Raw genomic sequence first — 13,990 nt, forward strand, 5'->3', positions numbered from 1 at the left:
GCCTTTCCATAAACACGTACAGCAGTCATGAACTAATGATTAAAGTTTCCCTGTGGCCATTTGTCAGGCATTATACTACTAAGCCAATTTTAAATAATAAAAAAATACAGCTTGTTAACTTTCTCTTTTTGTTCATAGCACAAATTGTTACACTTAAAACAATGTTTACTGTCACTAGTTTATACACATTTCAAATGAGATCCTAAATTAATCTACCATGATTTTTCAGAGGCATTAACAACAACAAAAGGTAATCTGGTAGAAAAGTGAGTGAAAGGAAAGGGGCTTTGAAATCATTTGAACGAACTCAGACGCACCCAACACACATGCTCCCTCTATTCCCCCCTCCCCAAACACACACACACACACACACACATGCACACACTTGTGTGGTGGTGGAAATGGGAGAAATATAATCTTTCACTCTTTGCGACCGCAGCGGCAGCAACAGCATCGAGCGCGGAATGGTCCCCGCCTCTCCGGGGAGTTTCCTCCACGGGGAAGTTTGACTTTATGTGTAGCACCTGTTGTGTCGCCAGTCAGCCGTCTGCACTCGCCAAACAATACCGTCGCGGACACCTAAAGCAAGACATTCTTCAGAAAGTTGTTGGACGGACACCGGCACCGGCAGCCTTTTACCTAGTCAGTCGCAAGTTACATCATTTGAACATTTTAAAGGGAACTGTTTCAACAACTGTGTGTCGCGTACGCGTTACGCATTTAATGGACTGTGTTTGCAGGGGACAGTCGAACTTTCTGCCTATTTACGTGTGTTTCTCGTTTCAACAGATCTTAGTTTTAAGACCGAAGACGTGCGCACTTTTGGCAGTGCCTTCAACTGTTATTTTTCTAGAATATCTGGGGCATTTAACTGACAGGTGCGCGCTCAGTTACACCAATAAGCGTCCGGCAGCGTTCAACTGTGAGCAGATGCATCTCGGGTAACTTTCCACCAATAACTTTTTGCTGTCAGAAAGCAAGAAACAACTGGCCGATCGGGATTATGTGGACTTTACCTTGCGCATACTTCTTACAGATGTGTCCAAAGTTGGATACCCATCTCACAAGCAGTATACCTGCATGGTGATTGAAACAACACATACAAAGTGCCTATAAGCACCGAAAGACACCATTTATCCAAATGATTCCATTGCTCCTCTTGATTCTTATATCGTCTCTTCATCAGCATGAGTCGGTGGCGGAATCGAGTCACATCAGTAAGATTCAGCACCCCGCTACGAAAGAGCAAAATGGTAAGTTTAAAGTGCCGTTGCTTGACTTTCTTTTCTATATTGTGGTTGTGTTATACCTGCAAACTTCATAGAGCGTCTTTAAACTGTTACGCACTCGTAGACGGCTGCGCAATCTCAAGGGACGCATTTCGTTTACCTTGAAATGAATGGCCACGTTTTATTAGGTTCGAGCAGCATTATGCTTAGTAGGACGTTGAAGTTACCTTTGGCTTTCATGTGCATGAAACACATCTGTATGTATATTTAGGGGGGGGGGGACTCCGTGTAACAGGGTCCCCTGAGGAGAGATTTCTCTGATCGCAGAAAGACTCCATTCATGAAGCGTGGGGAGCCCCAGGGTCATGTAATTTGCTTTCCCCTGAATCCCAATAATACTCACACAGGTGAACTGTAAAAATAATAGTAATAAAATTGACTCAAAGTTTCCATTTAACTGTGTCTCTGCTTTGAACGCTCGAAAGTTAGAGGGGACGAGCAAACTGTCGCCCATTGAGCACCATTAACAAAATGTAAACTACTCCTTATGTTGACTTAGGCGAGGGAGCGCCCCTAACTGTGTCAGAGGGTGAACCAAAGTGGAACCATCCTGCATTCATAAAGCTTAGAATCAGAGATTTCATTGCAAGACTATTTCTTTACTCTAGCAAATGTAGAACACGTGATGCAGTGTGAAATGTTTTATGTTACTTTTTGTTAGAAAGGCTGTAGAACAACTGTCTTGTCCAAAATGAACACTTCTTCTCGTCTTAGTTTCCAGTAAATCCACCCATGTTTTCCCAATAATGCTGTTGTTCCCTTCTGTCTCACAAATTGACCCTAAAATTGTTCAATCTTAACATTTTTGTCCTAAAAAAAGCAGATGTAATTGAGTTGGCACATCCAGCGCATATTTAGCCCGCTTGGGTCCGAGTTGCTTGCCAGGGAAGACCCTTGTGATTGCCATTTGATAGGGGTCCTTGGCTTTAACTGCACCTTTATTCCCCAATGGCTTAAGAATAGAGGTGAATTGGTAGTGTGCTCTGCCAAGGGTCTCTGAAGGGAGAGGTTTGTTCTTGAGCTCTCTTTAATTGCCATAACAGTAGATGCTCTGTCACAGTCATCTTTGTTGGTGTTGATGGAGGCAGTTCTTCAGCGCTGATCTGGGGGCCGGTTTTATTTCACAGCTGCAATGTGAGGTTGAGGTCAGGTTGAAAAGCTACTCAACTTTTTTAAGGTTAACCTCAAATGAGGGTTTGCCACCTCTTTTGAAGACATCAGAGTTTTTTACAGGGATTGTTCTTATACAAAACCTTGCTGTTTTGTTTAAAAGGCAGAGACAGATACAGAGATTATTTTCTTATGAAAAGCATTAAAGGAATAGTGCACATAAGAATTGAGAGCGGTCATTTATGTTGTTCCAACCTTTTTTTTCCCTAAAATTAAGTTGAATTTAGAATGTACCGATGAACATTTAGCAATTACAAAGAATTTGGGACATGATCTTCACAAGGAGTCATAAGAAGCGCCCTCTGGGCAAGTTTAATTTTGACTATTTTTAAGTTTGCATGAACTGTTCCATTTATATACTGACCTGACTTTCAAAAGCTGTTTCATTTAATCATTTCAACTGACCATGCTGAAGTTTAGACTTTACAGCACAGGCGTGTCCAACCAAGTTCTCACAGCCGTGCAAGCAACAAAGCTCTGAATAGAAGAGCAAACACAAATTAGCTATTTGCTTTCCTTAAAACCCCATTTTATATACATGTTAAATGGAGTTTATACAAGATATGTAACCATCTGAGCTAATTGGACCATTGTTTGAAATTATTAATATCTAGTGATATTGAAATGGGAAGTAACTGTTGCTGGCACTTAATACTACAAAAATATTACCATAGGTGGCATGTAAGCAAAAAAATAGTCTTAACTCAGATGACTGACTGGTGAGAAGTTGCTCATTAACCCTGGGTGCAACAGTGTTCTTTACTCTGTGACCTGCCCTGTTAATGAAGGAACTACAAATAGTTGCACCAAACTCGGTTAGCAAATCACAACTTTGGCTGTGTTCATAAATCAGTCTGCGTATGTTCAGCAGGCAGCTGCAGTGTTCTCTTGGTGCCAGATTATCCTCCATTAATCTGCTCTTTAACCTTTCTGACATCCGAAGCGGAGACGTGTGAGAATTAGGCTCTGTAACAACTGAGGGCCCCGCGAGGTGGTGGGTTACTCTGTTTGGAATGGGGTTAATGTGGTGAAGCCACATGCATGGTCCCTTACATAAGAGACAGATAATTGGTGGAGGAATCACAGAAATATGTGTGTATAATGATTCAAGCAGAGATCTGCTTCAATGCTTACAAACAATAGTTATTGAGGATAAAGGATAGATAAGAACCTACATTGAGAATCAATTTAACAATTTAACTTATCTTAATAAGACTTGTGGATTTGAATCCTACTTGGATCTACATGGTAACATAGTGTTGGTATTACCTTTGTTGCGAAGGCTTCTAATGCAAGTGGTTCCCAGCACTTGGAGACTGTGTGTCAGCTGGCAGTGTTCTTGCTTGGCAGATCCCTTTTACATTACCAGCCTGTTGTGATAAATAGTTTCCATAGCACTTTAGGTTTATACTGCAATTGTGAATTGTGCGCATACTGTGGGCAAACGTAAACCAAAGGATTTTAAATACCCAGTAGTCTAGTAAAAGGAAGAAAGGTCTCTGGTAACTCAAAGACAGAGGCACACACACACACACACACACCTGAGACAAATGACTCCCTGTTAAAGTCCACATTTAACCCAGCCTTTTTTCACCAAGTCCTTCTGGCTGTAATACTGTAGGCATTGAGGTTTGCTGTCAATCGACACACTGTACCCTGCCAATGCCCGAGTTTCAAAAGCTCAGTGGGACCAAGCTTTTTTTATTGAGACCCTACTGACTTAAAAAGAAAAGCTCCGGGAGGTTTCACACATAAGAGATGCAACATAACTCAGTCAGGGAACTATCTATTCAGTAACGCATAATAAAAGATTGCATGGTTGTAATGTTTGTGTTTGCATGCTTGAAAAGCAACGAGACAGAATTGGCGAGGAAGCAAGTCAGTGCCTGTCTGATGTTTGTTGTGACGGACAGTGAGTGTACATTCCTATCCTGAACAGGACTCCAATTTAAAGAAGTAGGGCTGTCGAGTTTGAGAAATGATCATGGATATTTTAAAGACCTCCTGTTTACCTCGATGAGGTTATTTCAGAAAACTGAAAATTGTGCTACATATCTGCTTCCTACTTTCTGCTACTTTCTGGTTTATCATGATAAATGCAGTGATAAGAAATGCGTCTAAGAGTTCTTAATGCCTTCTTGGCCCCAGGCAGGTACACTTGTAATGTCGATCCGACAGTTGACTTTCAAAGGCAGTAAATCTCATATTCCACTGACAACAAAAATAATATGATAGAGTTTTGGCTGCAGTCATACGTGCATAACCACAAATAAGTTTTTCTTTCTTTTTCTAGTCCTAATGTGCTCGGTTGTATCCAGGCAGGAAATTTACACCTCATTAAACATCCAAAACTCATATATTTATCTGACAGTGCATTGAAAGCGTTTCCTAGCACTGGAACCACAACCTTGGCACAACACTGTACTCTTTAAACTGCTTTAAGGAGCAGATGTATAAAAAACAATGCTTTAACTTCATTTCAGCGATGATACTGACCATGAGATCTTTAGATATCTGCTGTCGTCTAGACTGGAGTGGCACGACATCTACGCCTCAGGTTCAGCTATACCTTGTGCCATCAATTCCTGTCAGTCACTCCCCGACAACAGCACTTCCTCAAGCTTTAACTCATCCTTCACCTTGACTTTCTTTCTTCATCCCATCTGTAGTCCCGGGACAGTTTAAAGACAGATGACATTGTTTTTATTAAGCAGTCATGAACTAAGCCAGCCTACAACCTGTTCAGTTTCAGAGAATAGCCACATAGCATTTATGTAGGAAATGTTGCAATGAAAACGTTGATTTGCTAATATTATAATACAATATTCTGAAGATTAAGGAGTGATTTGCAAATAATGCAGAGAGGTGCTGGCACAGTTGAAGTGGGCTTAGTAAACCCCACAAAAGCACAGTCTACCGCATTTTATCCTCCGTGCTGGAACCAAGGGCGTAAATTTGATTTTGGCATTGGTGGGGACATTAAATTGGTCTGCAGAACCGTTTGCCGTTTACTTGACTTATTTATACAATAGAATAATTTAATAATGCTTAAAATAGTTTTATTTGAAATGGTTTTCTACACTGTTTTTCATTGTCGTCACTCTCTTTGTTACACGGTATATTGCTGTCAACAGCAGGATCAGTTTCATTAGAAATGCACCAGAATATACAACCAGCTACTTTTTATATACATGCGTATTAATGCTTAAATTCTTTAAACTACTATATGCATGACTGAGTGCTTAATCGACCTCTATAACAGTGCAATCTTAATATAACGCACAACTAATAACTTAATCATGATTTAAAAGCCTTTCCACCTGGGCAACGCTGTTTCTGACACCTATTAAAATGACACAATTGGTGGTGCTTGGCACCAAAGCTCACCTTTACTAATCACTAACAGTTTGAGAAAAATGCTTATTGAAAATAATAAATGTAGCTAATAAAGCCATATGAAACAGTCGATTGTCATGATATTCAACTACATTTAGTTATCCCTATAGATGTATATAAGGACAGACACACACTTAACGTTTAAATTTGCAACTCATCCGATTAATAGCGGATTGTCATGCAATGGGAAAAACAGTGTTCCTGAATCAATATGTGACTCAACTTGCTGTATTTTTGTCAATACGCACTTGAAAATGTTTCGTGACTTGACAGAGCTTTGGAGCTTATAACCGAACTGAATCAGCTGCAGCCTACGTCACACGTTAGCGAGAGAAGGCAAAACCCATCACAAAGCGACGTGGGTACGAGAGGTGGGACTCATTGTAGAGAACTTAACCATTTGTTTATCACAAAACTGTGCTAACGCGGTTGTAAAAGATATTTTTAATTTCAATTAAATGATTACTGGATACATAAATGTTGAATAAAATAAGTAATAAGTACAAAATACAAGGCACAGACGGACATCAGTGGTTTGGTCGAAATTATTGGTAGGGACATTTAAGGGGCGGTTTCACGGAGGGGGCTTAAACCTAGTCCCAGACTAATTAAAATCTAAGTACCGTCTTGATCAAAATATTTTAATCAAATCTTAAAATATATCCGTGGGATTGTTTTGTCTCAAGAAGCACACAGAAATGTTTGTTTGTAAAGTATTTTTTTTAAATGCTTTAAATATCCTCATTAAGCTAAAGCCTAGTCCTGGTTTAGGCTAATCCCTGTCCGGGGAAACCGCCCCTTAGTGTTCCCCCAAATCGACGCCCTTGGCTGAAACATGCGGATAACCTGTAACTATTTGTGAGGACTAGTGCTCTGTTGGAACAGATAATACTGTGCTCTTAGGTGTAAGCTGTCCGTAGATATTGCCTATTTACAGAGCACACCAAATTCCAAAGGCCTTAGAATTTTGGCAGCAGGTAAATGCGATGACTTGACCTTGGTTCCTATCTCTTCAAGGCATGTCTACATACCTTGGCAGATGTCAGAGAGGTATTTTAAGGTGCCCCCACCCTTTTGGAGTCTCATTCTACAGTATCTTGCTTGGTCTCTCTCTTTCTCTGTTGTGATACTATATTTTGCTCTTTAAATTTTGTGTAAAATGTTTTACCTATTCTGACCCAGTAGGATATACGTTATAACAAATAATTTTACTCTATTTTTTATTTTATTTTAGTAAATATTATCCCATATTTTGCGTCAAGTATTTTAGTTTTGAGTACACAGGGTTTACCTAGTTTCTGTACCAAGTTAATTTATTTTGCTGACCCTCTGGAGTGATATATTTTAAGGGCCCAGGGACTACACACATGGACTAACTCACTTATTTAAACCTTTTTTGCTTTTAGGTGCAGTCAGACGTCATAAGAAATCTGTAATCTTTCTCAAAAGCAACGAGTGAAGCTTATTTGGACATCATCAATGAAAAACCTGCTCGTAACCGAAAGCTAAAACTGACCCTTAATGTCAGTAATATCCTGGCATTGTTGCAGACAACATACGTAGCCTGCATCTGGAGAATTAATTACTGTATACTGGGCGATTTCTTGGCTTTGATGGTGAACGCTTCTGAATCGGTAGGCTTTCAGTTCAAAAACGTTTTGAAAGTTTACCAATATTTAGGCGTTGTTAGGTTGGCAATATGTTTGGGTGTTTTGAGACATTCATTTTCAATATGCTTAGCACTCAATACAGCATGTCTTCTCAGAAAGTGGGAGGATTACCAAATGAGTGTATTAACCCACACAGAAACATTCGCTATTAGCAAAATAAAAAAAGATGTGTCTGTGCTATGCTTCTGAAATGAGGAAATATTTCGCTGTGTATCACCTTCAGCCGTCTGAGAAGTTCTGCTTTTGTGCAGCAGAAATTTACCAAAATGTTTGTTCTTGCTTTTTATATGTCCACTAGCTACTGGGAATTTTCTAAAGCCCCATCATTGTTCAAATGACTATTCCCATGTTACTATATGATCTGTTGTAGAGGAACGAGACAATGAATGGCATAAATTGTGGAGAACTGACAGGATCTTCACCTTTCAAAACAATACTGTAGTGATTGAAATGTGGCCTGGTGGGTAGTGCAGTTGTGTGCAGGGGACCAAAGTTCAAATCTAGCTTTAGTCATTTCCCGGTCCCACCCTTCCTCTTATCGTAACTCAGGTGGTCAAGCTCCAAAAAGTCACCCCGCTCTTCATTTCACTTGACTTTATTTGTGCAGAAAATGAAGTTTTGTGTTCCATGGATAAAAACAGCACAGCATATTTGATTAGTAATTGTTCATGCAGAACTTTAGATTTCTACAAAACTGTAACTGAATGCCAAGATGTTTTGGAATGCGGCACCCAACAGCTTCATCATTATTCTGTCAGCAGTACAATGTTAGCTGGTGAAATATGGTTACGTTATTTAAAAAACGTGGTGGCACACCTGTCGTTGGACTCACTAGCCGAGCACCACTGTACCCATGCCAGGCAGATTGCATTATCGCACATGACGCAATTTGATCTACGACAGCGTGCCAGTCGCACACCCAGCGTGTGTAACTCAATCACACGCGGTATTCAAAGAACGCCTGGCTTTTTGCCTGAGCGCAAATAGGTTTTCCGCACACACCACACAGATGCTGGTGTCAGGCGTGGCACTTGGGATCTCCCTGGAGACCGGAGATTCATTTCTCAGCCTGCAGATGGAGGTGCAGCTGCAGCAGCCTTGCTGTCAGCTAAGATGGACACCGGTTGTGATTTATAGCCGCATGCAGGCCAGGCCAGATTTGAGATGATTAACTTGGACTGCCACCGAATTATGACTTCTAATGTATTGACACTGAAGTGCAGTGTTGTAAGGATTTTTCACTCATGGATGAGGGAATCTTCTTGCTGTCATGTAGTCGTAGAGCTCCTGCTGTATTCGCTGTCTCCTAGTTTGATTTTGGATAAGGGATGAAGATTATGCATTTGGAAGGCCATTCAATTTAGTGTCCGATATATGTATATATTTTTATATTTACAGGTAGGTGGAATAGTTACGTTTTGTGCATTGGTTAATTAATTGGAATGCATTTCACTTTTAAGTTGCGATGAGCCATTGATGTAATGGCTCATCCCAACTTAAAAGTGAAATGCATTCCAATTAATTAACCAATGCACAAAACGTAACTATTCCACCTACCTGTAAATAAAACGAAAGGGTTAATAAATTTAGATCATACTGTGCTTTCTCCACCTGTCTATCTTGTCATAGCATATTTTATGACTAACAGGGTGATGGGTGATCAGCAAAGTGCATCACGTGTTAGAACAACTGGGGTGAGAGAAGGTGAGATAAATCAGGCTTAAAGCACTGAAGGTGAAATTGTTCACCCCCCCACATCGGACATCTGTTCAGAAGCCTCCCATTAGCTCTATAAAATGACAGCACTAATTCAGGCCGGAAGCCCTACTGGCTAATGAGATGCCAGGAACAGCACTCATTTATTTCTTTGGGACTACTGAGTGTGTGTGCAGTTTTCACATTGCATTACTCAACAATTTAAGGGACCATCTCAGTCCAAATACCTGTGACAGTAATGATGGAGTTTAACTAGATCAACTATATAAAGTGACTTATTTTTAAAGTTTTTCCACTTTTCTGTGTTGAAATCAGGGCCCATGGAGTCTAGTGTTCGGGGAAAAAGTTTATAGACATGAGGGGGGGTTTAAATGTACAGTGTATGAAATGTAGTGGCATCTAGTGGTGAGGTTATGAAATGCAACCAACGGCTGACTCCACCCATCCCATTCGAAGCGCTACGGTGTCTGACACAAGACTAAGATGTCTTCACGTTTTCAATTCTTCTCCGAAAGAGATAATGTATTTTTATGAAACATGCTCCGTAAAGCAGTCTGTCCTTTTAGGGCTACTGTAAAAAAAGCATGGTGAATTCCAAGTAAGGGGACCCGTGGTGTATGTTAATAGAAATAGCTCATTCTACACCATTCTACAGAATAGCTTCTTTATACACCTTTAGAAGACATAATTATGTTGCATTGCATTTCTGCCAATAGATCCTCAACAAGTAACACAATTGGCCTTTAAATGCAAATTATATATGAAAGGTTTAACTCATTATGAGATTAATTTCAGACATACAAATAGCTCGGAAGTAAAAAATCTGCTTTGTTTCAACATCGGATGGAGTGCATGCCGCCTCAGTTTGAACAGGCATGACTCTTTTACTTCTGCCAAAAACTCTTGTGCTCACCTCATAGCTAAACCACCTGGTTTATATGCCCATACTTGCAGAAACCAGGTGCAGTTATGTTTATTTAATCATGAATAGTTTAGTATTTATGTTTTGCATATTAAAAAATGCTTTCTGGTAATCTGGTTTTCATTTTGAAGAGTTTAACATTTTGAGTGTGTCTTAAACATGAACACAGATGAAGTCAAATCATCCACCATCAAAATTTGGTGGATTTAGTTATTTTATGCATAAGTGTTATGAAAAGTCCGGTGTTTTGAGATCTTTGAGAGCGTGATGGATTGTAGTGTGATCGAAGCTCTGTTATGTAGGTTGGTGCTAAACCGTTTAATGCTTTAGAAGTAATAAAAATAACTTTAAAGTCAATATGATACTTGATGGGTAGCCAGTAGGGCTGCTCGATTATGACAAACATCACGGTCATTTAACACGATTACTCACAGACATTTGAAACAACATAGAAAAATAAAAAAGCTTTTAAATTGAGTCAGCTGAAAAATGTATGTAAAGGAAAGGGGTGCTTAAAGCACAGCTGTAAAGGAAAGGGGTGCTTTCTAACCCAGAGAAAGCAAAGGATAGAGTTGTCTGAGGAGCTCAGACAGATGATAATAGACAAGCATGGTAAAGGTAAAGGCTACAAGACCATCTCCAAGCTTTTTTTAGTTTAAGGTCCATGGAATTGTTGCCAACTCCTTGGGCGTGGCCGTGAGAGGAAAATCGACCCCAGATTGAACAGAAGGATGGTGCGAATGGTAGAAAAAGAACCAAGGATAACTGCCAAACAGATACAAGCTGAATTCTAAGGTGTAGGTAAGTCAGTGTGTGATCACACCATCCGTCACTTTTTGAGCAAAAGTGGGCTCCATGGAAGAAGACACAGGAGGACTCCACAATCCTTCCGGGAGAATGTCCTTTGAACAGATGAGTAAAAACTGGAGCTTTTTGGCAAGTCACATCAGCTCTATGTTCACAGGGGGAAAGAAGCTTTTCAAAGAAATGAACACCATACCTACAGTGAAACATGGAGGAGGCTCGGTCATGCTTTGGGGCTGCTTTGCAGCATCTGGCAAAGGGTGCCTTGAATCTGTGCATGGCACAATGAAATCTCAAGACTATCAAGGCGTTCTGGAGCGAAACGTACTGCCCAGTGTCAGAAAGCTCTGTCTCAGTCGCAGGTCACGGATCCTCCAACAGGATAATGACCCAAAACACACAGCTAAAATCACCCAACAATGGATGAGAGCAAAACATTGGGCAATTCTGAAGTGGCCTTCAATGCGTCCTTATCTGATTCCTATCGAACATCTATGGAAAGAACTGAAACTTGCAGTCTGGAGAAGTTTCAAGTTATTTCAGAGAAAATTGCACTTTCTTCGTTTTTTGTGGTGGAGTACCAACCAATTTGAGCACGTCTGTATAAGCAGGTCGTTTGTAATTTTAACAAGTGCAGTTTCAGAGCTATGATGTGGTCTAAAGCCTAAATTCTTCGTGCATGTCATTTTGAAAGAAAGAGCACAACTGAGTGGACACTACTTTTCCCAGTATTTTAGAGAGATTTGTAATCGATCTAAGGCTTCCTAGTTCATTGGGGTCTAAATTTTGTTTCTTGATAGGAGGTTTAATGATGGCCAGTTTAAAGGGTCCTGGGAGATGGCCTAGATGAATTGACGAGTTGATAATGTTATAAATGGGCTCAGTTACAACAGGTAGTAACTCATTTAATAATTTAGTTGGTATGGGGTCTAAAAAGCATGTTGTAGGTTTAGATGTTGCAATAAATGTAATTAAATCTTCCTGTTTTATTGGTAAGAAACACTGTAGCTTTTCCTTTGGGATGATGGTTGATACTAATTCATAGGACTGACTTGGAGGTTGGGTTTTTACTATTCTGTCTCGTATGTTTTCGATTTTCTCTGTAAAAATCGAATGGATGAAGATAAACAAAATCAAAGACCTAATGCAAAAGATTAGAAAGAGATTAAAACCAATCACTGATAATCTGAAGCTCTTCTTAGTACCCAAACAATTCCAAGGGTTATTCTAAGCAGCTATCATTACAGTATGAGATTATATGAGGTCAGCAGGACTATGTTCTTGTAAAAAAAGGGCTATTTAAAAGATGGTTTTATTGCAATACTTAGAGCTGATTGCAACTAATGTTGTGGTCTTGTTTTCCCAGGGAGAACACATCCTGTACTAATGAAAAAACTTTTTTATGAGAACATACACAAAGTTTCCATCAATAGTCAGAAACCAATTTAGTTTTTCATTTGTTTAATGTTTCCTATTATTCTGTTGTTTTATGCTGTGATTGGGTGTTTTTGGAACCTATTAGTCACGCGTGGTTGTGCAGTTGTTTTGTTATTAGTCAACGCTAACAAAAAGCGTCTGACAGATGAAATCTCTCTGATGCTTAATGATGTGTGTAGGCTGTTAAAAGGCAATCAGAGACAACGTGATCCGACTTTTTATTTTAAGATTTAAACAGCTTTCTTATTCTGAATAAGCACTTTACAATTCCTAAAATTCTTAATTCTAAAATTCTGTACAATTCTTTGTTATAAATAATTTATCATGAGCTGCATTTCATTCATTTGTTTATGCTGCAGGTTAGAAATTCACATTCAAGTTGTATTGCAACAGTTCAGTTTTATTTAAAAAGCTGTAGTTCTTCTTGACACAAATACAATTACCTGTTCTTGGAACTAAAACCACAGCCTTTGATTTAGCCATAAAGAGACACTTCACCCAAAAATGAAAATGTTTATTATTTACTCTGCCTCCATTTCAAAGTTATTTCTTCTGCACAACACAAGATATTTGAAGAATGTTGGTAGCCAAACAACTTTGGCGCCCTTTAGACTTCCATTATATGGAGAGAAATGTACTGGTTCGTTGTAAATGTCTGGACCATATTCCAATGGTATGTGTGCATGCTTGAGCAAGCAGCAGTCGGTAAATGCAAATTCTATAGACTACCTGTATGTGTTTGTGTGTATGTTTAGGTTGAGTTAGTCTTTGGGTCAGACTGTTAAATTATATTGTCCGTCCTGATCCTCTTTCATGACCGGAGGTGAACATTAGTAAAAGACTTGAGTACTGTAGCGCTATTACATATTTGCACCAGTTTATTTGCTTACCAATTTTTGGCTTGGCATTTGACATGTTAACGTGTTAGTAGCTTACCAGTAACAGCTGGTCATTGCATGTCTCAACGTGTGGCAATATTGAGTGCGGTTTAAAAATACTCAGTCTGTATCTGGGCATTTAGCTGTTAAATCTCCTCTGCTGCTTAGACCAAGTGTTGTTCCGTTACTGTTACAATTTTTGCAAGATTTCTTATATAAGAGCTGCTGAATAAATGCAGTCAATTCTTAACCACTAGCTGTCCATAAAAATAAATCTGGACTCTTTACAAAAGTGATGTATGATGTTTAATGATCGTATGCATACAAAATAAACCGCATGATGTTTAAATATCTTTTCTTGTCGCAACTTTTTATTGATATAAATGTTTTTAGGAAAAGTTGCATTAGATGCTGGAAAGCTCAAGCAAGCATGTTAATAGGGCTGGGACGATATACTGTATATCGCTATTCACACTAATAATTATACCTTTCTTAGGCGATTCTTAAATTAGCAAAGGCTTCGATTCTGTGTTCTATGCACAGCTCTTCTGTGAATCACAGCTCTTTGATCAGTAGGAAGTACTGCTCAATCTAAAATCACTACGACATTGAGTTGTTTATAACGTGCATTTGAAAAAGCAACAGTCGTCAAACATCGCCATTATAAATATACTTTATTATCATGAAAATACCTGAAATGGTTTGAAA

At 39.3% G+C, this 13,990-nt stretch overlaps 1 protein-coding gene across 2 annotated transcripts in view; it reads left to right on the top strand.

The window, feature by feature from the left end:
* Nucleotides 1-440: 440 nt before the first annotated feature.
* pdgfc (platelet derived growth factor c) overlaps nt 441-13,990 on the top strand; it is a gene marked incomplete at its 5' end in the record, with an annotated part of 44,258 nt that continues 30,708 nt past the window's right edge. The window contains 3 exons of one of the 2 annotated variants that reach the window (XM_079480016.1): nt 441-642; nt 790-1,083; nt 1,187-1,253. In XM_079480016.1, coding sequence (XP_079336142.1) covers nt 1,081-1,083; nt 1,187-1,253 — 70 coding nt within the window. Of the gene's footprint in view, nt 643-789; nt 1,084-1,141; nt 1,254-13,990 lie in introns of those variants that run through there. The other variant, XM_079480015.1, reaches the window with a different exon arrangement.

The sequence above is a fragment of the Barbatula barbatula genome (genome assembly GCF_947034865.1).
Source record: "Barbatula barbatula genome assembly, chromosome: 18".
In the NCBI taxonomy this organism is placed as follows: Eukaryota; Metazoa; Chordata; class Actinopteri; order Cypriniformes; family Nemacheilidae; genus Barbatula; species Barbatula barbatula.